We start from the raw sequence: 26919 nt of genomic DNA on the forward strand, positions 1-26919 counted from the left end.
AATTGACAGTTCTTCACGATTCTGTTGAAGCAACCGCCTAGTTTCATCCATCTAACGATCCAACATTGTCTGAATCATCATTTGCACACCAGCCATGGTTATTGGCTCAGGTGCTACTGCTACGACAGGTATTTGTTCAATCACTGGTGGTTGATTCCTGTTTTCATCAGCATTTCCAACTCCACGTCTTGTTCTCACCATTTTTGATCTACACACCGAATAAGGTGAAATTAGATACTCATTCACGATAGATATTCAAATCATCCTTATCACTCCGAAACGTTTACATGCTAGTTCTAAATTCGTAGACATACGCTTAGAATCCTACACACATAAAGTTTCTAGATCCGGTCGGCAACATACCATAGATCCGAACAAATAATATCATATATGGCAACATATAACATTTAGCACATAAAAGCATTTTAGGCAACTTTCCTAAAATACTCGTGTCTAAAACATAACCAACACATATCTCAAAATTTCACTTAGCATTTTAAGTTTAAGTCTAGAAATCCTACAAATTCCTAGTTCGCTTAAACTAATGCTCTGATACCAACTGTGACATCCCCAAAATCTCAGCCAGAAAAGACCGATTTTCATTTATGCTTTTAAAATAATTTCAGAGTAAATCCTTTTGATTTGAAAGAGTTGCAGAATTTGTTCCCAAAAACAAAACGTGATAAAACAATGTTTACCAAAGCATTTCATAAAACAAATGTATTTTCATTATATAATCAAAACTCGGGATGTCATGTTCCGATACAGACCATAAAGCATAAACGATAACATTACAAGTCATTCAACAAATATATACATATACAGACTTGCAAACAAAACAACTTGATGGTTCATCCATCTTATGCCCTTGCGCCACTTCATGTAATACAAATAAAACTGAGTGGGTCAGGCTTGGGAGCCTGGTGAGCATATAGGGTTTTCAACCCACAATAAATAATTAAATTAATTTTCATCAACCAAAAATAACCCAATTAAACATTCCCGTTATTCTCACTTTATGTCCCTAAAATAACTAACACAAGGGACCTAGTCTAATAATATTTCATCGGGGTAACAACACATGCTTCATGGGTTCCTCAGCAATATAAGTCAAATAAGGCAACAATGAGGGGGATGGAGTACAACAAATGAACACCCAAGTTCATTAACACCTACAGGTGGAGAACCTGCTAGCGTTCCACGGGACTGTTTAGAAAAGTTTGTGGTCGTCATCTAAACTCCGCTAGATGACTGAATCAAAAACAACAACGAGGCCTCTCATCTGTTTATCACACGTCAACTATCTACTCATGTTCTACGCAACATATTAGTAGATAAAAATATATATTTTTATACATAGTTTAAAACCTGTATAGCATTCTCATTCAATACATATTCCAAAACAACAGATGAGACACATACACATAACACGTATATCATAGAGAATAAATCGTATCTATGAGATAGAAGAAAGTGAATATACATTCACGCATATAATAATAAAATATACACATAACACATATTTTATATAAAATACTTAATAATTATGAGTTAGAAGAAAGTAACCACACACTCACTTGATCAGAAGATGATCGGACAACATTACGGCTTGCAGAAGTAGTAATCCTCAGCAGATCTGGAAGATCTCTACAAAAATCGAACTTCTCGCGGGCAGAGCTTCGGCTCGGGAATCGCACTTCTCGGGATCCCGGGAGCGTGAAACTTCCTTCTTAATTTGGATATGAGATCCGGGGTGTCGGGATGGCTTCGGGAGTTTACGCGCAGAGCTTCGGCACAAAGAGGAGAAGAAATGAGCAAAAATATCTGGAACCCTCGCATCCTATTTATAGGAGGTTGAGGCCTCGCCGTACGCTGGGCGTACAACCTTACGCGGGGCGTAAGCCTCCGAAATCGTCACTGCATGCGTCATCCGAAGAACTCGAGTGCGAGGTGCATCATGCTTCGCGGTATGCTGGGCGTACTTCGGATCAGATCGGTGACTCCTTCGGATATACATCCGAATTAAAGATTAAATTTAAATATTAATTATTTAATAAACTTCGGAAATTCATATCTTCTTCATATGAACTCCGTTTTTGATGTTCTTTATATCCACGTGTAGGTGAGACTACGCTCTACAACTTTTGTTTCGACTTCGTCGGCTAATTTTGACTTTATTTTTATTATTTATTTTTAGTAGGCCCGGACAGGAAAAACTTCGTTATAAATTCATAACTTCTTCGTTTGACGTCAGTTCTCGCCTAACTTTTCATCGCTTCGATACCAACAACGAGATCTTCGATTCTCGTTTAGATTGCTTCCGCTAAAAACCGCTCGATCTCAAATCGAGTATTGCAGGTTGCATACCGCTAAGCCGAAACTTCAATAAATCATAACTTCCTCATACGAAGTCAGATTTTGGCATTCTTTTTATGCACGCTCTCGGTTTAACAAACTCTACGACTTTCGTTCAGATCACTAAGGCTAAATATCGCTCTAACATAAATTTCACTTTTTACGTCATTCAGCGTTGCCGGTTCTGTCACGAAACTTCGCGAGGTCATAACTTCTTCGTTATAACTCGAGTTTCGACATTCTTTATATCTTCGGAATCCTTGTTTCGATCACCACATCTTTATGCAAAGATATTGGGCTTATCTCATACTTTAATTTTGACGCTTATTTTATTCTTAATTCATTAAATATAATAATTAAGAAAATAAACACATAATTCACATAACACTCAAATATTTCATCATTAATACTCCAAAAAGAGTTACAAGGGTTAAGCTAGACTATTACATCAATGAAAATGCCTAACCTGGAAATGCGGGCGTTACAATATATATATATATATATATATATATATATATATATATATATATATATATATATATATATATATATATATATATATATATATATATATATATATGAGTTAATGACTTAGAAGGGTAATAAGGTTTTAACTTTGTTTACATTAGGTTCTTAAGGGTTTTTTTGTACATATTACACCAACATAGTTGTTATAACCGTTTAAAAAAGGTAATAATATTTTAATTTTGTCCATAATAGGTCCTTAACGTCTTTTGTTGTACATATTATACCAACATGTTTGTTATAACTGTTTAAAGAAAGGTAATAAGGTTTAACTGTGTTCACATTAGATCGTTATTTTTAATATGTTTATCATTTCACCTAACTCTTTTACAATTTATATTAGTATCTAGTTAGATGGCTTCATTATTTCATCTTCTCATTTTTGTCGCTCATTCACCACAACCACGGCTTCAATAAAAAAAGTTACGTAAGCTAGTGGCGGAGCCACGTCAAAGTAAAAGAGTATACATGAAAAGTAATGGAATATCCTCGATAAGTAATGGCTCCGCCAATTGGGTATCCCCGATACCACATTACTTTTCGGGGATACTCTTTTACCTTGACTCTAGCTCTATCACTGACTTATAAGCTATCCGAAATTTATATAATGACATTTAAAAAATTTGTTTTCTTAGTTATTTAAGAGGTATATTTGGAAACTAAAAAAAAAAAAAACTAGTCTAAGTAGCTTTTTAAAATGCTAGTTTATAAACTACTTTTTGGCTTGCCAAACATGACATCTTAAAAAATATCGAAAAATAAACTAACTTATAAGCTAGTTGTGGCGCCAAACATAATCTTAATCATTAAGACTTTAATTATTATTAGATTTTTTTTTGATAAAAATGAAAAAATATGTTACGTAACCTTTCGATTGAAATCATTGTGGTGAATGCGCGATTAAAATAAAAAGATGAAATGATGAAGCTATATATATATATATATATATATATATATATATATATATATATATATATATATATATATATATATATCTTTACTATCTTATAAAAGAAATCTAACTATTTCTAAAAATAGATTGATTATAATAATAATATTTTTTTAAGATGTCCAAATGATGAAGCTGATAGTACAAGTAATCATTAATAAAATAATATTACATTTTAACCATATTTTGAATTCAAATATTTATCCTCAAATCTCCTTATATTTCTCAATAATTTGATATGGTTCCCTCAAATCTCGGATTCATTCAAATTTTAAACCCTTTTAGATATCCTTAAATTTAGCATGTTGATTCAAATATCTCTCCAATCGCATATACCTCTTTGCTCCTCCTCTGCTATAAAGTTCACCGTCCAGGAACAAAAAATGACTTCATTTCCCAAATAACACCATAGTTTGATTATGTTGTCTTCGACATGTACTTTCTTTTGTAACATAACATTTTTGTAGAGGAAACATATCACCGAAAGAATTTACACGCCTCGCCGCTTTGCGCGGGTACACTGCTAGTATATATATATATATATATATATATATATATATATATATATATATATATATATATATATATATATATATATATATATATATATATATATATATATATATATATATATATATATAAAACAATCAACATTTAACAAATGGTTATATAAAACGAACTAATGTTTCCTATGTAATATTGCTATACAATTTGTTGGATATAGTTATAAATTAAACCACAATTCTTTAGTATACAATTATCCCACAGGTAATTGTGGATGAACTTGTAGTCGCACATTTGAAGTAGATAAGCACCTCCAAGAAGTTATAGTCGTGCGAAATTCTTCCTCTAAGTCTTTACCCATCTGTTTTTCTATCAGAGAAACTGTGTATTGCATGAAGGTGGCTTTGAAAGGCAGTTTAATCGGCCCATCTCTCTGCGACCCGTACTCTTCCTCGGCTATCTCCAACAGTTCTTTAAATATTTCATTCTTGAGATAATCCAATGGCACCACAAACCGTATTTCATCTGAAGTATAAACCACAAAGCAACCCTTACCAAAAAAGTCTGCACAACCAGCGACTCTTGGAACCGTGATTCTTTTTGGCCTTAGTGCTGCTAGATTCTGCCAGTTCCATGTTATTCTATCTAGTTTCTTGGGGCTGATCATGTTGTTGATGATTATTGTTTGTGCCAATTAGAATCTAAGATGTTCTTGTTTGGTTTGTGCTTGAGATGAGGGAAGAAATTACATGTAATGGTTACATATATATATATATATATAAAAACATCGTCATAAATGAAATATTGGACAGGGGGGAAGGGGGCCAAAACCATGTGATAGATGGTATAAATGTAGGGCTATTAAGACATATACATGTTGGGTGTGTGTCTGGTCTTTTGATTTAAAATGAAGACCTTCTCTAATGACAAATTGGGTCCAATAAGAACTGGTTCATATCAGCAGCATCTGCGGCTGAATATGAGCCACAAGATTCAAGAGGAAATGGTGTAGAAGGGTATGTTCAGATTAGTCATGTTCGTTAATTGTCGACCATCACTGTACAACCTCATGTGGATAAGATTGACCGTAGATGATTAGTATACGGAGAAGGTTTATTCAATTCGATGGTGATCCTTCAGATCATGTGATTAGACAGAAACTTCTCTTGGTGCATAGGCTTTGGAAAGGATTTATTCTGTTGCGGTTTTGTATTCACATCAACATAACATAACATGTCTTTGACATCACCCACTCACAAAGCATGTTCTTGTTATTAACTTATTTTCAAAATCAGTAACTAACATTTTGTTTTAGTATTTATAATAATAACAATTTGTTTAATTAAAATCTTAATAACAATAAAAAAGGGTTTTTCTTTATTGAACAAACTCTCAAAATTGTTACCTTTGGCCACATAAGTTTTAAACCGTGCTATTTAATTCCTTAAATTTTTAAACCAAATGGTTTTTAGTCCAACAACATCCGGTGTTACTCTCCCTCCTTAAGATTGATGGTTCAAGTCCAGTTGTGAACATAAGTAAAATTAAGAAGTAGTTTATGAATAAATTAGATTTGCCATTAAAAAAAAATCCTTAAACTTTCAATTTTGTCACACCCCTTAACCATTGAGAGATGCTATAACAAGTTTAAGGTGTCCTTGCTTATTTTACATGCCATAAAGACAATTTTGACTTACCTTTATCCATATGGCGCTAATGTTGTGTCACCATAGATTTTTAGATTTTTTTGAAGTCTCTCTCTCATTATTATCATTTTACTTCAAAATCCCTCATTACAAAAGCTACACCTTCATGAATTAACGAGGATTAAACACACACAAACAAATACAAATAACATTATCACTTGTTGGAAAAATACATACACATAAAAACTAAAAATTTATAGCGTTAAGACCACTTAGATTAAAATAGGATTCACATAAATGTTTTAACATAGAGTAGAATTTGACATTGAAGAAATTAGTTGACTAAATGTGGTGGTCAACGATGGTTGCAGTGGTGCCTTAGTTGGTCGATTCTAACAAGTTGGTAGAGATTGCAGAAGTGGTGGTTAATGGTGGTTGTAGTGGCAATGACATCTTCCTTGGCCGATTCTTACGAGTAGGTGGAAGTTGTAGCAGTGGTCGTTGTAGGGGCTATGGTGACGCCTTCCATATGGATGACATGACAACACCATGTGGATGAAAATGGTCAGAATTAGCTTACATGGCATGCCACATAGGACGATAACCTTCTAAACCTATTATAGATTGTCTCAATGGCTATGTGGTATACATTAGAAGTTTAAAGAATTAATAAATACGACTACAACTTTAGTGACCTTTTGTTTGTAACGTCCCAAAATGTAGAGTAAAATTTTCATCTTTAGTAATAAGACTAATTCATCATCATTCCACAAAAGGTAACCAAGGTATAAGTTTTAATTAGTAAAATTAAATATCAGAGTAATTAAAATAAATGTCAATAGTGCGGAAATCTCGAGAGGATGCGATACAATCAAGTTGTGCTGTTTTTTTTTTGTTAATAGAAGCACTTGAAACATTTAAACTTAAAACTGTAAGCATAAATCTTAATAAATTCCTCAAAATATCACATACTATATAATAACGGGCCTAGCCCAACAATTATGTTTCATTCATACGGGCCCAACCCAACATACATACATTTGGGCCCAACCCCCTAAAAATAAAAATATTCCAAACCCAACAGGCATATAAAAAATCAAAGATTCACAAAGACAACTAGCATAACATGACAACATGACACCCAGTGTCACATAGTATAATGACCGGTCACTAAAGGACAAAACGACTGTGAGACTCATAGTCCATCATGTTGTAGCTATCTCTTGAACACATTGTGTTTCCATTGGTTGAGTGCTTAACTCATTAAGCCCTAAATCCATTAAGTTTAAGTTTTATACTTTCCAAAAAAAACGTTTATGCTTCCTCAAGGTCCATAAAAATTAGAATTTTATGGATATGCATGTCGTATGCATGTTCCACACCAATGTAGGTTAAAATTGGTAAAAATAATGTCCTATCCCATGCATGGTACCAAATGGAGATCAAACTTTAGATCAAATCCATAAGCCACTGTTGGCACATAAAGAGACCATAAAAATCCATAACTCCACTCATAATCCATAAAGAGGAACCAAAATGTGTATAAATCACAAAATTCAAGAAGTAACACACAAAAGTAAATACTTTATCACATACCAATGACCATTAGAGCTTAAAGGAAAATTCCCCACACTAATGCACACCAAGAGCTTCAAGATAGTGAAAACGTCTTCCAAAGTTTCACAACCACAGAAACACACAAAGGATAAAGAGAGAATAAGGTGCTGGGAAGCTAGGGTTTTCTGGAGACAATGGATGATGTGGGTGGATGAAACCATAGCTATCACATCCTTTAAATAGGGCCAATGGCCTAAGACATAGGGTTAGGCATCTACCACTATGTCGCAATTATCACCTAATCACGCTACAACTTAAATAACGTTGTCATGCTACGATGCATCTCCACGACCATGTAGCGGTCAGTCAAAATCCTAAAATTCGATATTTAAGAGTAATCAAACACCAAAAGAATAATACTTGAAACAAATGTTACATTTTTAGAACGCCTAAGACATACACACATTAAATCCTACTCCTAAATCCACACATTTTTTCTAGTACAAGACTTGAACCCTCAATCAATTTTATAGAAAGACATTTCCAACACGTATAATGGTGATCGATAAATTATAAACTCTTAAATTTGTTACTCATAAAATGAAAAATAAAAATAAAAGGAGACACCTCAAAAAAAATAACCATACATAGCACAAAATACAATAGTTAACAATTATGAAATTATGAATTCACCACCCACATTTTCAAATAAATGCGTTCCAAAAAAAGTCATAAGATTCTTTAATTTCTCAAGATAACGTTTTTGTTCGGTGATTACAAAACAATTTACTAATCATTGCAAGGAAAGAAAAATACAATTTAAGGCAAACTAGAATAACAAGAATTCACATAAGTTAAGAATACTATCCATTTTTGTCAAAAATCGATTAAGTAGAATTCAACCAAATTGTATGAGAGATTGTGGTGTTCGTAGTAATCAAGTACGAAATGATGATCAAAGTGAAAAAAAAGCGAGTTACAAGGAAATCCCTTGATCCTTGATAGGATCTCCAACATAAATCCTTGGGAGGTGATAATTATCACTTTCCTTGATGTTTTATTCAATATCAAAAGTTGATTTACAGAGATGAATGTGTAAATGTAAGTACAAGTATCGTAGATCAGCTAAATATGTCTGTAATGTGCTAGTTACATTTGTTATTTATGTCTAATGATAATAACAAGAAGTCCGATAATTTTGGGATCCTCCGAAATCAGCATATGAATGTTATCTGACTTGGTATTTTGGGTCCTTTACCTGGTTGAGACGACTCTCTGTTAAGAATGGGTCTTGTGTTGACTCGTCAGGATCCCGGGATATGTTTAGAAATATTAGTGGTCATAGTCAGGATCCCGTGATATGTTTAAGGTTCCTGAGGCTTCAAAGTATTTTAGGATCTTGAATATGATTCAAGGATTCTGCCTCTAACAATTGCCTCCAAATTATACCTGCGAAATATAACCATTAGTGTTTAAATATTTAGAGGTATAATTTTTAAGTAAAAAATGAAGTAAAAATTTCTACCGGATGGGTAATTTGAATTTCAATGGGTAGATTTCTAATTGTTAGAATGGGTCAAATCATCATTCTACCTCTTATGTATAAATAGGACGTCCATATCCTTAGTTTTATCTCATTCTTCTAGCTTTACTTCCGTCGTCGATTGTATATCATTGAAGGTAGTAGTCTTGTTCTTTTTTTCCTTCTTGTCTTTAGTCATGGTTAAAAAATCCACTTCTTCTCGTTCCATCATCATCGCTATTACTGATAATGATTTCAAGGGCTAGAAAATCTTATCTTACAAGAAAATTTGTATCTTCAATGACGATGACATCGAGTCCCTGAAGTCGTCTAGAACTTTTCCTACCAGTTCTAGAGTGGTTCAAATGATTGGAAAAGTCCAAGCATAATGATGGTGCTTGGAAAAGGATATATTTCTTTATGAAATTCAACTCGATTCCCGATGGAAATCTTTTATCACGATCTTGGATTAAAAAGTGTATGATTCTTTATTTTACATCGAGGATCCCAATATTCACACTTCTTATTTTGTTTGATTTTTTAGCTTTCATGTTTGACAAGCTAATCCCTCCTACCGAAGATACTGAAGATAGGGTCGATAATTTCCTTGCTTTGCCCGAGACTGATAGGACATTCAAGCTTGATCACTAAGAAGGTTCAATCGCCATTATCCTTATGGTTACCGATAAGGATCCATGACTTTAGTTCATTCTATAAGAAGGATCCACTGATATACGAATTTTCTATTATTTTTCGGATCCAAATTTAACCGCTCTAGTGCATCTTTCAATCTTATTAGCCTTGATTTCGCCATGTATAGTGACCAATTGGTGGTCAAAAAACAAAAATACTCTTTCCTTTCCAAGAAGGATACTATAGATTTATCCATCAAGGCTCCAGGATCCGAAAAAGGTAATCAACTGAATTCTTCAACCTGGAAACCTTAAGGTGGATGAAGCGCTGAAGAAGTTGCACTCCTTCTCACAATTTGTAAGTAACCTTGTAGTTTATTCTCTTTTTTCATTTTTATTCCTTTTCTCAGTTATCTCCCTATTGTTTCTTATAGGTGGCTTATCACATCTCTCATTCTTCAGAGTATCTCAAGGCTAAGCTCGACCAAACATATTAAGCTTTGAGGGAGAAAAAGGCGGTCAACGAGGATCTTCTCCAGATGGTGGGGGAGCTGGTCAAGGATAAAGTAATAAGAGAATAGGAACATACGATGGAGATCAAGGAGGTGATCACTGAAGCTAGAAGCAGTGTTGCTGAGGTGGTTTAGGAGGCTAAAATCAAGTTGGCGGAGGATAGCAAGAATGTAAGATCCTAGGACGTGACTGGGTGGCGTGAGGCTCTAGCCAAACTAACTGGTAGGCCTACCAATACTTGTCAAGACCCTACAATAATATGGAGAGAAGAAAAAGAAGGAGGAGGAGGATGAGGATAAGAGAAAGAAGATAGAGAAGGCCCCGATTGGGGGGTAATCAAGCGTAGGGTTAGGTTTGATTGTTAGAATAATTTTAACATCCTTGTTTGTAAACAATATTTTACGGAGTTGATGGGAAACTCATTTTTATACTATGCATATTTCATATTTCTCTGCTTGCATGGTTAATCTGTTTGATATAATTGTCGGATTTATGAGGATCCTTACATAGTCATGATCCTAAAAAGTTCAAACTTTTCTAGGTCCGATTAGCCAGAAACGATTAGCCATTAAATTCTGATTTTGAAATAATCAAGATCTTTTTTAGGATAATAAACCTTTTGAAAAATAACGTTAAAGGATAGATAGAACCTGGTTATCCTTTAACTGAATTTATGATTCCCTTAGTTTCGTATGATCCTGAAGCTTCCGTATGGAAGGACCCTTTCTTTAGAAATTCATCAGGTATGATTCTTGATTACCCATAACTTAGTTCTATGGAGGATCCCTCCTTAGGAATCACTTAGAAATAATTTTGGCTTGGAAAACAACCGAGAAGTAGCACATTTTAATAACATGGTAAATTTTAATAATTTTGATTTCGTAACTGAATGTTGCAATTATGTTGAATATTGTAAATATGAAATTGTGATTATAATCTGAAATCTAAAATTGTTTATTTGAATGTTGAAATTGTAGTTATAATCTCAAAATTAAATTTTTTTGTTTGATTGATATGTGGAAATTCTACTGAAATTAATGTTGAAATATAATTGAATGAATTCATGTTGAAATTCTAAAATCAAATTGAATGTTGAATCACATTATATTAGACAATTAGATGTTGAAATCAAATTATTAGATTATGTTTATTGTATTTAGATAAATATTGAAAGTTGAAAGTAATGAACTTGTAGTGATGAAGTCTAAACTACCATCCCGTAGTCAAAAACGTAAAAAGAGATAACTAGATGAAGAAAAGAGAAAGGTTGACGTCGGTTATCTAGATAATTTTATCCATAGATAATCCGTTGAAAAGCCTGTTGAAGAGCATGTTAAACACCATGAAGATGTAGAAGTAGAAGTAGAACATGCGGAAGATTAAGAGCCCGTTAAAGAGCTTGTTGATATATGTGACCCAAGAAAGTGGGAAAAACTTAATTATGAGGAGATTAAACTTTTAGTCAAGAAAGGTCCTAAAAGAGATACTAGTATTATGTATGATCCCTACGACAAATCTGGTAGACGATTTTCTGTGGCTTTATACACAAGAACATTATCAAATTTGGAGACATGTGATAGAGAATGTCTAGTATATTCGAAAGAGCTCGATAAGGTATTTTGTTTTTATTGTAAAGTGGTTAAAAAGGGTATTTTGAAAGGTACATTGTGTTGGGTTTTTTTAGCACTATAACACTCATATGGTGCACATGCAACCCTAAATGCTTTGGATCTATGTTTTCTCTAATTATACATGCATTTTCAATTATTCCAAAGCATTTTCCTAACTAACATACATTTGAGCAATTGAATGATACAACTAGTTTGGTGGCATACCTTTATGAAGGACTTGTAGCTCTTGGCCTTTGAAGCTTGAGCACCCCAAGTGTGATGCGTCTAATGGTTCACAAATACCAATATGCAAGAGGAGGCTTAAGAGAATAAGTTGCTTAGCTCACAAAGAAGGTGCAACTGATTTTGGTTCATGAGGGTTCTATTTATAGTGCTAGGGTTATATCTTTGCAAATCCTAATGACCTTTCACATTCTTATGCTCCATGGATTTAACCTCCATGGATTATTTAATTGGTTTAGCCCATCTACATAAATCATGGATCATTGGCCCACAATATAAGAATCATTGATTTACACAATCAATCCTTATATATTTAATTAGTCTCTTTTGACCACAAAATTAATTTCAAATTAATTTTTGATCAATACTAATTAAATAATACTATGATTTCATATTAATATATTATACTTGTAATATATTAATAAATCATAAATAACCTTATTCTCAAAAGTCCATCCTATCAAATTGCACTGGTGAAGGAAACCTAAAAGGACCATGCTACAATCGGATCAAGTACATCACAGTTATAGTTATGGGAATAGACACCAAATCCAACAAATTGGGTGATGAGTGTTATTTAGATTGGCACCATGTTACTAATAGTGTTAAAGAACATGAAATCTCATTGGATTATCTCACAAATAGGAACAAGTGGTTTGATATGCGTAAAAGATTGAACTTAAACGAAACAATTGATAAAGTCAAATACGAGAAATTCAAGAAAGAAAGAGACTACTGGAAACAAGTTCATTTGAGAATCATTTCAGTAGTGAAGTTCTTTGCTAAACATAATTTAGCATTATGTAGATCAAATGAAAAGTTGTATCTAAATGGTAACTATAGATTGTATATTTATTTCATATTCCAACAAATACCTTTTTGTTACTTATTATGATTGATTCTACTTCTTATTTGTTAAATGTATTTAACAGGTAATGAAAATTTGTTGGGTGTTATTTAAATGTTCGAAGAGTTTGACCCGGTTATCAAAGAGAATGTGCGGCGGACCACAAATGATGGGCTTCATGTGTATTATTTGGGGCACACGATTCAAAACAAACTAATATTCTTGATAATTCAAGATATTAAAAAGGAACTTATCAAGAAGATAAAGGAAGCAAAGTACTACTCAATCATATTTGATTGTACTCCCGATGCAAGTCACCAAGAACAGATGACTATAATAGTGAGGCATTTAAAGTTATCTTATAATTCAGTTACTGTCGAGGATTCCTTTTTAGGTTTTTTGAATCTTGATGATACCTCCGGAAAATGACTATTTGATGTTACATTTGAGGAGTTAAAGTCTCTTGTTCTTGAAATTGATGATATGCATGGTCAAGGCTATGATAATAGAGCCAACATGAAAGGAAAACACAAAGTAGTGCAAAAGAGATTTTTAGATATAAATCCTAGAGTATCTAACACTCCTTGTGGTTGCAATTTTCTTAATCTAACATTATGTGATATGGCTAACAAGTGTGTTAAAGGAAAGAACTCTTTTGGATTTACCCAATGCATTTATGCTATCTTTGCAAATTCTACTAAGAGGTGGGAAATTCTAAAAGATAATGTTAAAGCTTGGAGTCTTGAGTCATTGTGTCAAACTTGTTGGGAAAGCCGTGTTGAGAGTGTAAATGCTATTAAACTACAACTTGTTGATGTATGGGAAGCTTTACTTCAAGTTGGAGAAAAAGATAATGGTGTTGCAATTGCAAGTGAAGAAACTTCACTAGTAGAAAAAGAACTTGGTGACTTTGGATTTTTGGTATCAACTGTTATCTGGCATCAAGTACTAAACCATGTGAATATTATGAGAAAGAAGTTACAATCAAAGGATATACATCTTGATAATGTTATTACAGAAATAAACATATTAATTTGGTACTTCAAGGATTATAGAGAAACTATACTTTCAAAAGTGATTGATGAAGGTAAGGAGATTGCTATTGAAATGTGTATTGATGCAATATTTTCACAAAAGTGTTTTATTGAAACGAAAAAAGGTTTGATGAGCGTTCAAGTAGCGAAGAAGTTTCATTTACACCTGAAGATAATTTTAGGGTCAATTATTTCTTATACATTATTGATCAAGCTATTTCTTCTCTTGAGATGAGATTTAAACAATTCAAAGAGTATGACAAAGTATTTGGTTTTCTATTTCAACATAATTTGAGGGGAATTGAAGATAAAGATCTTAAGTTGTCTTGTCATCGTCTTGAAAAAGAACTAAAGTTTGAAGAAAGAGTGGATATTGATGCCGCTGAACTTTATACAGAGTTGAAATTATTTGAGACATTGGAAACCAATGAATTTAGCAACCCTATAGATGTTTTGAAGTTTTTGAAAGAACTTGATTATTTCCCAAATGCAAGCATTTCATATAGAATAATGTTGGCTTTTCCAATAACGGTGGCATCTGTAGAAAGAAGTTTTTCAAAATTGAAGTTATTGAAATCTTACTTACGCTCCACAATGTCCCAAGAAAGACTTAGCGTTTGGGCGATGATATCTATCAAGAACGAAATCTTAGACAGTATAGATTATGAAAAGTTGCTCAACCAATTTGCTATCAAGAATTCTAGGAGAGCTTCACGGATCTTTAGTTAACTGTTACGATATGTAATTATTATTAAAATACTATGATTTTGCTATGTTTATTGGTATAAAGTTTATCATCCTTTAAAAAAAAAATATTAGTTTATGTAATTTAATTTGTTGCATGTTAAGGCCTAAGGGTCTATTTTTCTACCTCATTATGGGTATTTGAATTCTTAGGACCGGCCCTAGATGTGAGATGCACATTGTGTAGTCAAGGGAAACTATCCTTAAAGGATAAGACTAAAGGTTTCAGATTCTTCATGTATCAAATAAGATCAAATAACGTCCCATTCCACATGTCTAAAAACACCTTGATATATGGAGTGTCATACGTGGAGTGAATCATGAGAAATTCTTGTAATTCGATAAATGATGTGAAAATTCTAAACATACATGCTCACCATCATGACCTAATCATATGGTTTTGCTGCCTTTATCGAGTTGACTTTATACTCTATAATGGGAACATATAATAGGTTACATGTCCAATCCTGGACATAAAAATATTGAAGTAGTGTTATTGTTTCTAAACATGGTTTTACAAGACTTACATGTATCGATATGTAAGAATTTTAACATATCCTAGACAATTTATAGTAAAAAATCCTTAATCATCTTTTTAAATATAACAAGAATCACATGAACCAATTAATGACTTAGAGTTATTTCATTTCAAAATTCCTTCAAAATGGTACATTTTCATGTGTTTCAGTTAATGTGTTCAAGATGAAAACATCTCAGAAAAGAATCTTAGGTCATACTTGAAAAAATTCGGCATCATATGTATGATTAAAACATTATTAATTTGTTGCATGTTAAGGCCTAAGGGTTTATTTTTCTACCTCATTATGGGTATTTGAATTCTTAGGACCTACCCTAGATGTGAGATGCACATTGTGTAGTCAAGGGAAACTATCCTTAAAGGATAAGACTAAAGGTTTCAGATTCGTCATGTATCAAATAAGATCAAATAACGTCCCATTCCACATGTCTAAAAACACCTTGATATATGGGGTGTCATACGTGGAGTGAATCATGAGAAATTCTTATAATTCGATAAATGATGTGAAAATTCTAAACATACATGCTCACCATTATGACCTAATCATATGGTATTGCTGCCTTTACCGAGTTGACTCTATACTCTATAATGGGAACATATAATAGGTTACATGTCAAATCCTGGACATAAAAATATTGAAGTAGTGTTATTGTTTCTAAACATGGTTTTACAAGACTTACATGTATGATATGTAAGAATTTTAACATATCCTAGACAATTTATAGTAAAAAAATCCTTAATCATCTTTTTAAATATAACAAGAATCACATGAACCAATTAATGACTTAGAGTTATTTCATTTCAAAATTTCTTCAAAATGGTACATTTTCATGTGTTTCAGTTAATGTGTTCAAGATGAAAACATCTCAGAAAAGAATCTTAGGTCATACTTGAAAAAATTCGGCATCATATGTATGATTAAAACATTATTAATTATGTACATCCATTTCAAAAAGATAATAATGATGAGTAACCATGAGACATGAAGAGTGAGAGATTTAACCTTCCAGTTTACGATTAAGGAAGCCAAATATAACCTTGACCTTGTTATATGTACCTTTACCTTCAATTCCTTACCACTATGTGCATTTTTTTATTCGGTTGAAACCTTTTCTTTCGATCAACCAATAGTGGACACAAAAGATACACTATTCGTCACCCTTTCGAGAGTTCATGGACTAAAACTCACATGTAATGGACACAATTGCTCTTAGGTTAACCATTCCTTTCCTGTAGCAAACATTCCGGATCGTAACCTGCTACAAAATGGCACACCATCATATAGGACCCGGGTTTTAGAAAAAACGGGTTATATATATTATCTTAAATATCACACGTATTACTAACGAGAGTTGGTATTGCATCGGCCCCATATGCAATTAAACCACTCAACATCGATTCAGATTTTCCTTGGATTTGTGTCGAATGATAGGTTCTTGATATTCAACAACTATCATATGTACCCACCATCCATCACTACAAGAAACAATGCCTTTAGCGGCGACACAATTACCGGCGACACAACCCATTACCAGCGACTCTACCATTTGTCGCTGCTAAAGAGTTGTGTTGCCGGTAAATGTGTCGCTGCTAAAGGCATCTCACCCGAATCCGCGTTTACCCTCTCTGAATGATCTCATCCATTCGATCGAGTATCTAATCTAACAGTTGGGGTCTCTTATCCGCAAAAACCTAATACCAGCGACAATTGTATCGTCGCTAAATGTCTAAAATGTCGCCGCTAATAGTGATCTAAAAAATAACGCGGTACCCTTCCCTCCTGATTGTTGCCATTGTTGCTTTGTGTCGCCGGTAAAGACCAAATCGTCGCCACTAAAAGCGTCGCCGCTAAAGGCTTTCGCAGATAAAAAAAACGCATGCAATCTGCTCATTTGCTTCATGTTTTCTTTCCATCTCTTCTTGTTTCCTGTTGCTATGCTGCTCCTCTTCTAATCGGTCCTCCATTTTTCTATTGATTCTTGATTCCAACAACTTATCTCCCCACATTGTATGAGATTAGGGGTCAAGGGTGGTTTGGGCTTCTTGTGATGCGATATCTAACTCCGTTTCACGAAGAAAGGTAAGTTTAAGTTCCTATATCTCTTTGTCTTTGTATGTTAACTTCGATTTCTAGTTTCATTTGATGATTAATTGAAAATTATTTGTCAATTTCATTGTTTTTGGTAGTGTTGTCTTTGGGTTTACGGGTGAGAGTATATTCGGGTGAAGACGAATTTTTCTGGCAACAAATTCGTTGATTTCCGCCACTACAGATTCTATTATTTCAATTTATTGTGAAATTTGAGTTTAATTGCAAGCTATGTGTAGTTGTATCAATTATGTGAAAATTGCCATATGTATGTATATTTTATATTTATATGAATCTATGTGAATTTGGTGTATATATGCCAATGTATGTGTGTTTGATGTATATGTGGTATATGAGTATTTTGGTAGAAGTATATATGATGTTATTATCTAATATGTTGACAGAGAGTTTTCAAGCAGCTTTGTTAAAAGTTTATCGAGAACGTAAAGTTGATGCAAAAGAATATTTTATGTTAGTCGGAGGGTATTAAGATATCCCGGGAGCATTAGCTAACCCTCCAGAGGGTATGGAAGTTGATAAGTGGAAGAAAGAAGTTGAGTATTTCCAAACAGACGAACACATAATTGCTTCAGAAAGTTACAAAAAAATTCGTGAAATGAAAACAAATGTCAATCGTGGGGGGTTGAGCTCGTATAACAGTACTTGCTATAAGAAGGTAACGTACGATACTTGTAATTATATATTTAAAATATAATCTAATTTTTAAAGTTAAACAGAACCTTAAGAGAATGGAAACGTTTCGCAAAGCTCATACGGATAAGAATGATGTATTTGTTACTGCTGAGGCGGAACAACAATATGTAAGTAATTAATTATAATTTTATCATATAATTAAATGTTTATTTATACTTAATTGTTACTCACTTTTGGGAGTTACAGAATCGGTTGGTTGAAGAGCTGTTAGAACAAACTCAAGGTGAAAGTTAGTTAACACCCGCTCAAGAAAGAATTGCGTTTGAGAAAGTATTAGGAGAGCGACGTGGCCATATTAGAGGCATTGGTCGTAAACCTTCTGTTCTCCTGCCGTATCCACATCCTTCGCAACCATCACCACAAGCATCACAACCATCACAGGTAAAACAATCTACTTTGGTTTTGTGGTGATTATTTGCTAAAAAGTTTGGTAATTAGGTTTTTGTTCCAAGTGTAAAAAATAACAATGTACTTGGTTTTTTGTCTTAGTTTAAAAATAACAATCTACATTAGCATCATAAAATGCATGTTGATTTGGTAATTTTGGTTTTGTGGTGATTATTTGCTAAAAAGATTGGTAATTAGGTTTTGTCCCAAGTGCAAAAAATAACAACGTACTTTGGTTTTTTGTCTTACTTTAAAAATAGCAATCTACTTTAGCATCGTAAAATGCATGTTGATTTGGTAATTTTGGTTTTGTGGTGATTATTTGCTAAAATGTTTGGTAATTAGGTTTTTGTCCCAAGTGCAAAAAATAACAACATACTTTGGTTTTTTGTCTTAATTTAAAAATAACAATGTATTTTGATAGTTTTTGTTTATGTTTGATAATTTAACTTATAAGTTTATATGTGTTGCTATTAATTATGTAGTTGGAAAATCTCCGTGCGATGCTGAATGATCCCGCATGTAGGGATGAGCTGTATTCGTTTTTTCAATCCCAAAATAATCGAGGAAACGATGGGAATGAAGATGATGATATATAGGCCAGGATGAGTTTTATTTGCTTATGTTGTCACGCTTTGCTACTTGGTAGATTGTAAAACTTTGGTTGTTTTTTGTAATTGTCAGCGACACTAATAGCGGACGACATTATTACTTTTTATATTTTATCGGATATTATGACTTTTGATATTTAATTAATTATAATCGGATGTTTGTTTTGTAATTAGCATCGACGCTATTATTTTTGATATTTAATCGAATGTTGTTATGTAATTACTGAGTACATTATTACCGGCAACCAAAATCGTTAATTACAAAAAAAAATTTAAAAATGAAAATTGTAATTACTGACGACACTATTACCGGCGACAAAGTTAATACGGTGACATGGTCATCAGCGGCGACACCTATCATTAGCTGCGATAAGTTCATTAATAGAGCGACAAAGTAGTAGCGGTGACTTATTACAAGCGATGCGTCGCCACTATTACTATTACCGGTGACAACTTGACTTATTACCGGCGATTTTTGTCACCGCTAATAATCGTTTTCCTTGTAGTGCATAATGATTCGTCGAGCACACGGTTTTACCAATATTCATTCAAGAACTCAAAGCCACATATAGGGCGCCTTCTGTTTTCTTTAGTTAGGTACACTTGATCAGTTGAAAAATCTTAAGGCGTAGATACATCTATATGCTAACACAGTTATTTAATCCCGCATCTAATCCTATCTGGGATTAACCTGCATGAACTATTGGTTATCAGGTAATGATCTAAAGTACATTCATATCTTGGTTATCATGCAAGAAGGACCATGTTCAATGGTGGTCAATGGTTGACAAATTCTTGTACATTAAATATACTTTTAATTTGTTTCCACGCAATATTGAATTGTGGTTCAAAAATCACACTAGCCTTGCTAATTGTGTGAACCAGTTTTTTTGGTACCATATGTGACCCAACCATCCGACAAAAATGTAATTATGTTTGGTTTACCTTACACCTTGTGTTGCCCCATTGTCCTTTCTCACTAGTCATTACATATTAAAAGCTAGAATTATGAGAGTCTCTAATGCTTTTATATATGTATAAGCATATACACTTTCTCAAAACGAATCAATCAAGAAGGGTCATAACTTGAATTTCATGTGAATCCTCTCCTAACATATCTACTTCATATAAGGTTTCATAAAAATGATAAACCCCACGAAACTCATCAGAACTTCAGGAGTACTAAAGCATAAACGAATCACACTCCCAAGAGCCGCTAACCCCACAACCAGAGGCATTAATAAGGGTCACTTTGCCGTGTACACATGTGATGAAATACGGTTTGTGTTGCCTTTGAGTTATCTAAAGAACGACATATTTCAAGAGCTCTTAAAGGTGGCTGAGGATGAGTATGGGCTGCAGACAGATGGACCAATCAGGCTCCCATTCGAAGCCACATTTATAAAGTACACGATATTTTTGATAGAAAGGTTTGTGTGTAATGGTATTGCGAAAGCACTTCTCATGTCTATAATTACGCCAGAAAAGTGGTTTTTGAGTTCGAACATTCAACTAGAACATAGTGAATCCCAAGTGCCAGTTTCTAGCTTTTGAGAGGAGTTGAAGTGTGTTCTTTTTTACTATGTATTGCGACAGATTGTAGCAAAATCATACAGACACTTCAATCATGAGATCGGATAACTGTAATTTCAATTGTTTATAGATATTAACAAATAACGTGTTTTCTCTTACTTCGGGGCATTTCAGAGGTGAACAAAAACCAGATTAAACAGATGATTTTTTAAAAGGCTATGAAATATTCATGAATCACACACATGAAAACCCAATAGATAAGTAAACAAGTTACATAATTAACAATAACGAAACTTATAGGAACCAAAAAAAACCCTCCACTATGATAAAATGACAAAGGAAAAAAGCTCTTGTCTATGCTTAGTTTATTTTTGAAAAAATAACATTATTTGAGTTTAACTTCAACAAATTCCTAACATAAAATCACATGTTTTCCTTCCAACATTCCATGCCATCTTCATCTTGCGAATCTTGAACAACTCCTTTTGGAGTGACTTTGTAAAATTGAAAAAAAATATATTATTATTATTTGAATACTGTTTAAAAACGAGAGCTTGGATTGGCATTTTAGAAAACAAGTAAAAGAATTTATAAAAAAAACGTTGTCGTATTCATCTCGATAATAAAAAAAGGCGACTGTCAATTTTTAAATCCTATCGTTTTAGTTAATCTTTTTACACCATAAACTTGGCTTATTGAATTATCAATTTATTTCATAATTCTTTTCTCAAATTTGCATTATCAAAATTTTCATGTTCTCTTCTTTCATCTTTCCCAATTAATCAACTTAGCTTGTCATGTTCTTACAAGAAACAATCTCTTCTCCAAATCTATTCTAGGTAGATTACTAGTAGTTCCATTGTTGCACCACCCCAATGTGTGTTGTTCAAGTTCCGATTACTTAGACATCTAATCAATCTAGTCAAGATTCACATTCATATTTGAATCTTGAGTAATCAACATTCATTCGTCACTTGATTATAAGGTATGTATTCTTAAGATCTTTCTGTATTTTGATCTAAATATTATGTGACATGATCATCATGGATCTTATGCATGAAAAATTAATTATTACACCACAACCGTAGAATAAAGATGAACAAAAAGACACGACCGGTTCTGAAAAAGGTCCCGAAAAAAGACCGGATCAGCCCGAAACCAGTCCGAAAAAAATGAACCATTTCCAGGCTGATCCAAAAAATGATCAGATTGCTTCGAGACAGATGCAAGACCAATTTAAAAAAAAAAGAAAGTGAAAGCTTATATGCATATAACTTTTGTGTTAATTATATATATTTTAATCACACATTGTCCAATTTCTTTCCTTCTTTCTTTTATTAAAATTTAGTGTATCATTTATTAAATCGTAATGTATCATTTTGGTGTTAATCACATATTTGTTAATGGAACATATCGAGATCAAACAAAAAAAATATCTAAACCGAACTCAAAAGGTGTATACAAAGATAACGAGACTGGTCTCAAAAAATACCAGATCGAAAACGACCAATTCCAAAAGGCCGGATCCAGACTGTCTTAAAGCGGTCAGAAAATACTAAATACTGTTTCGATATCGATCCAATCCATATTTGAACACCAATTTTTATTTGATTTGAACCTAAAGGCCTAATTGGCTATTTTCTTTAGGGTTTTGAGCTGATGGGCCTTGAAGTAAAGCCCAACACCAATATCGTGTTAAATTGAAAGTATCAAACTAAATGTTTAGAACATAATACGCACTGACACCAACACAGAAAACCGATCAAAGATTTTCTCCATTTCTCCGAACTGAAAGATATTAATCAAAAGAATCAAGTAGTGGAGGATTGGAATTTGTGATCGGAAAACGTAACGATGCCGCCGAAGAAGATGGGGGTGAACAGCAAAGCGGAGGCTGCTAGGGCACGGAAGAGCGCCACGGAGGCGGAGCGTAAGGAAAAGGACGCGCGTGAGAAGGAGGAGAAGTACTGGCGTGAAGCGGAGGGAGGGAAGTCACGTGCGGCGAAGAAACGCGAGGAGGAGTCGGAGAAGAAAGCCGAGGCTGCTGCTCGGAAGGCGGAGGTGCGGCGGTTGGCGGAGATTGAGGAGAAAGAGCTCGAGAAGTCTCTTAAGAAGGTGGATAAGAAAGCGACTAGGGTTTCGATACCGGTGCCGAAGGTGACCGAGGCGGAGCTGATTCGGCGAAAGGAGGAGGAGCAGGCGCAGATCTTGAAGAAGGCGGAAGAGGAAAAACGGAAGCAGAGTCGGACAGCGAAGGAGGAGGAGTACGAGAAAATGGTGCTTGTTGAGAATACTAATCGGGATGATACAGTGATCGAGGCTAGGTCAGTGGAGGAGGCGATTGCACAGATGTCGGTTGCCGATAGCTTGCCTGTGGATAAACATCCTGAGAAAAGGCTTAAAGCCTCGTTTAAGGTTCGTTTTTGGTTCTTAATGCATTAGTGACAATGGATAATCTCTACAGATTACAATTCTAATTGTTTTGATTATTCGGTGTTTGATTGTTTGAGAAATTTCCTTTTTGTTGTGAGAACACTGAAGTAAAAAAAGATAGACAACCACTCTTCATAATGGCATTTGAATTTTAGAACTAAAAGTTTGATTTTTATCATGTTATTTGGACTTGCTTAGGCGTTGAATTATTGAAATTTGCAGGCTTTTGAAGAAGCTGAGCTTCCCAATCTGAAAGCTGAGAAACCTGGCCTCACTCACACCCAGTATAAGGACATGATATGGAAGCTATGGAAAAAATCTCCTGATAATCCACTTAACCAGGTACATATATGATGATCTTAATTCTTATGTCTTATTTTGTTGAACTATATAATGTTATCCTATCTTATGAGATACATGGTGATTCCAGGGTTAACCATGTAGTCTTTTCAATCATTAGGACTTAACTTTATAACATTAGCCCAATAACCACATGATCAACTTAACACTATGTGGATGGGTTCTTATATATGTATTCTTTTAGGTTGCAGAGAAATAGGTCGCACAATTCCAACCAAGATGCAATATATATTCCTAATAGAGAGAGAGAGATTGCAGTTTAATGTATAGAGGGGATCAATTGTGTATAAGGTAACACCTAATTTGGAGGTTTTTTTGCCCCTTTTTGTGCTCCCTTATGCATTTGTGATTGTTGTTCTAAAGTTTAAAAACTATGATCTTGTATGAACTTTGGACTCATAATTCTCTTCTTTTAATCAAAGTAATAATAATTCCGTTTGTCCATCTTGAAATGTTTTTTGTGTACTTGTAGCTGTTTGTTTAACGTGTTATATAAATTATTCACAAATAACTGATGTGATTTTAGCTGTGTTACATGAAAACAAAGGTTTATACGAATTTATACAAAGTAGAAACTCCTTGTTACATTCCCAAAATGTTTTAAAACAAACCAATGACTAAATTACAACCCCTGTTTTGATCTAAATTAACTTCACACAACCAAAACTTTTGTTTGAGATCTTGAGAACCTTTTACACTTCACACTTTGTCTTGCTTTTTGGACACAATAATCAAATTTAGTATGCGAGTACATCGTATATGAAAAAAGTTGCCCGTTTTTAATTAGTGTCGATGTATTGATGGTATCATCATCCATTTAAAAGAAAACTAGTTAGTATAGTTCACTGTTAAAATCGAGAGTTTATACAGTTAGGGATGAGAATTTGGCTCGAAACCCGAAACGAACCGAAACCCGAACCGAACCGAATTGAATTAGGCCCGAATAAGCAATTCGATTCGGTTTTCGGGTATCTATATAAGGCTTATTTGGTTTTCGGGTTATTCGGTTCTGGTTACCCGAATAAGGGTTTATTTGGGCCAAATAAACCGAACCGAATTTGAAAAGTCACATTTTTTCTCCTTGATCGATAGCTTATTTGGTCTTGTGCTCTTGTGTTCTATCGATCGTAACCCAATACTCACGTAACCTGGAAACAAAAAAATCAATGCAATCGATCCCAGTAGCATGATACATCAAATCGACGACATGAATATTTGATCAATCGAGGGTTTTTCTCATCCCTACTTGCGAGTTGCGGCTATTGCTTTGATCGATCTACTGCATTGAATATTAAAATGCAATATTAATCTGTGTTTATATTTTTAGTACACGAATTCTAACTTTTTTTGCACCTTTGAAACAATTATATATACTTTGTATTATTTTTAATTAAAAAATTTGTTTCTTTAAAAGATCTGTTATGAAATCATAAATTACAAAAATCATACAGAATACAATAGTTATAACCACATTGTAAATGTTATTTGGGTTATTCGGGTTATACAATCATAATAGGTCATTAATTATTTTAAACATGTTATTTGGGTTATTCGGGTCGGAACCGAACCGAACCGAACCGAATAAAACCCAAACCGAACCAAACCTGTATTGCTTATTTGATTTGGTTTTCGGTTCATACAAATACCTTTATTCGGTTCTTAGGTTATTCGGGTTCGGGTCGGATCGATTCGGCTCTGGCCCGAATAACATCTCTATATACAGTAAACTATATAAGAAATTCATTGTTCAAACAAGATATTTTAGTCAAAATTCAGCCTTCTGGGACACGTATATCTAAAGAAGTTATGGTGAAAGCTTGATGAACACCACATAAAAAGGAATACCGAAGACTAAACTCAAGAAGCTATGGTGAAAGCTTTCTAAATACAACATCTGCTACAAATCGCACCAAAATCCACATATATAAGGAACAAAATTCTGAAAGTTTTATGAATATTGAAGACTAAAATCAAAAGTCGGAGTTCATACAGATAAAGGAAAAAGAAACATACCACGGTGTTAGAAGCCATAAATTCTGAAGAGAGGAAGGTGGAATTTGGGGATTGAGCGGAGCTACAGGTTTGATTTAGCAAAGTCAAGTCGTGAAATAAAAGCCTTGCACTTTTGCTGTAGACATGACATGAATCGGAGGAGTGAATATGGATTCTAAAAGGGGTTGGTTAAAAAAACACCCTATTTTACCATTTAGACAATCCTAATTAATGTTTGAAATATTTTTATTGGTTGAAATTGCATTATTTTCCGAAAAAGATGATTACAAGAAGTTGATTATAAGTTAACTTTTTATAAAAATGATTATAGGGTGGAATGCAGGTGATATCGTGAAGCGTGACTACGTAGCCTATTAGGGTTAAAATTTCAATAGATAAAAGTTTTTGTTTTAATTTTATTAAATTATATGAGTTTATAAATGTTGCGAGTCACATGAATTTAACTTCTTGTTATATATGTGTTTAAACATGTAAATTTGTATATGACCTTCATTTAAGACACAAAACACAAATTTAAAATGCATGTCAACATGAATAAACACGAACCTTGAATCAATTTCTTCATTAAAATCATCGAGCATCTGCCACGTACTTGGAATCGAGTTCTTCAATGCAATTACTCACCCCATAATAAAGCTCACAACTACTAGAAAAGTGTTTACTTTTGATGATTTGTATATGCTTGAAAGTAGTTTGGATTCCATATAATATATAACCCTTTTCATCCATCGTTGGCATCCATAAATGCAAAATCTTTTTACATAAGAGTCCTAGAAATTGTGAAATTAGATATAGGGAGATCATACAAATGTCTTACAAATTTTTTATGATTGGTGTTTTAGTCCTTAAACTATTTGTGTGGTTTTGTGAGTGAACCAACTCATGGGTAGCATGGCAACCTATTTTTTAGTTCCTTTTACTTCTTAGCATGTTTTAGGGATAAACCAACAGGCAAAGAAATAAGAGCTCCAGTTGTTTAATTTGTGATTACCGTGACAATGGTGGTACAAATTGATGTAAGCGTAGCCAAGGGATTTATGGGAGAAATGATCTCTACAGATGCGGCGAACAAAGTACATTGGGCCGATCATGGAGAAAAGGTGATAGAGTTCATTATCAGTGATGTCTGGATGAGGTCTCTGACGAAGAGTGAAGATCGGTTTTCAACTAGTAGCAACAACGGAGGTGGTAGTAATGGGGTTGGAAGAATAATTTTGCATTTCTATAACCAAGAAATAAGAGAGATTGGATGAAAGAAACCTAGTATATCAATTGTTTAACAATCAAACCTACTAAAACAAGTAAAGGGACTAAAAATATAGGTTGCTCACGAGTTGGTTCCCTCATAAAGCCACAAAAATAGTTTAGGGACTAAAATGATCAACTTTAGAAAGTTCGTAGGACATTTGTTTCATTTCCCAATTAAATATTAGAGCCATCGCCAAATTAAAATTCTTGAAAATAAATAAAATTAGCTTTTTCCCTCTCTTTAGTTTTCTTACCTACTCCATTTTGTGAATTTTTCCGGCACCCCTGGTATTTAAAGTTCAAAATTTCATG

General features: G+C 33.6%; 4 protein-coding genes and 1 pseudogene across 4 annotated transcripts; 4 read left to right on the forward strand and 1 right to left on the reverse strand.

The window, feature by feature from the left end:
• Positions 1-4586: 4586 nt before the first annotated feature.
• LOC145010289 (auxin-responsive protein SAUR68-like) lies at positions 4587-5000 on the reverse strand. Its single transcript, XM_078968852.1, has one exon. The coding sequence runs from the start codon at positions 4998-5000 to the stop codon at positions 4587-4589; it is 414 nt and encodes a 137-aa protein (XP_078824978.1).
• Positions 5001-12588: 7588 nt separating this feature from the next.
• Positions 12589-13017, forward strand: LOC145010290 (uncharacterized). Its single transcript, XM_078968853.1, has 2 exons — positions 12589-12889; positions 12989-13017. The coding sequence occupies exons 1-2, from the start codon at positions 12589-12591 to the stop codon at positions 13015-13017; spliced, it is 330 nt and encodes a 109-aa protein (XP_078824979.1).
• A 507-nt stretch (positions 13018-13524) lies between these two features.
• On the forward strand, positions 13525-14666 carry LOC145010291 (uncharacterized). Its single transcript, XM_078968854.1, has 2 exons — positions 13525-14012; positions 14063-14666. Exons 1-2 carry the CDS (start codon positions 13525-13527, stop codon positions 14664-14666), a joined length of 1092 nt encoding a protein of 363 aa, XP_078824980.1.
• Positions 14667-20089: 5423 nt separating this feature from the next.
• LOC145012657 (auxin-responsive protein SAUR68 pseudogene) lies at positions 20090-20692 on the forward strand (annotated as a pseudogene).
• Positions 20693-22283: 1591 nt separating this feature from the next.
• On the forward strand, positions 22284-23790 carry LOC145012658 (coiled-coil protein). The gene is made up of 3 exons (XM_078971453.1): positions 22284-22968; positions 23209-23328; positions 23531-23790. Exons 1-3 carry the CDS (start codon positions 22408-22410, stop codon positions 23543-23545), a joined length of 696 nt encoding a protein of 231 aa, XP_078827579.1. The 5' UTR covers positions 22284-22407; the 3' UTR covers positions 23546-23790.
• Positions 23791-26919: the final 3129 nt, after the last annotated feature.

This window comes from Lactuca saligna, chromosome 8, assembly GCF_052625555.1.
Source record: "Lactuca saligna cultivar CGN05327 chromosome 8, ASM5262555v1, whole genome shotgun sequence".
Lineage (NCBI taxonomy): Eukaryota > Viridiplantae > Streptophyta > Magnoliopsida > Asterales > Asteraceae > Lactuca > Lactuca saligna.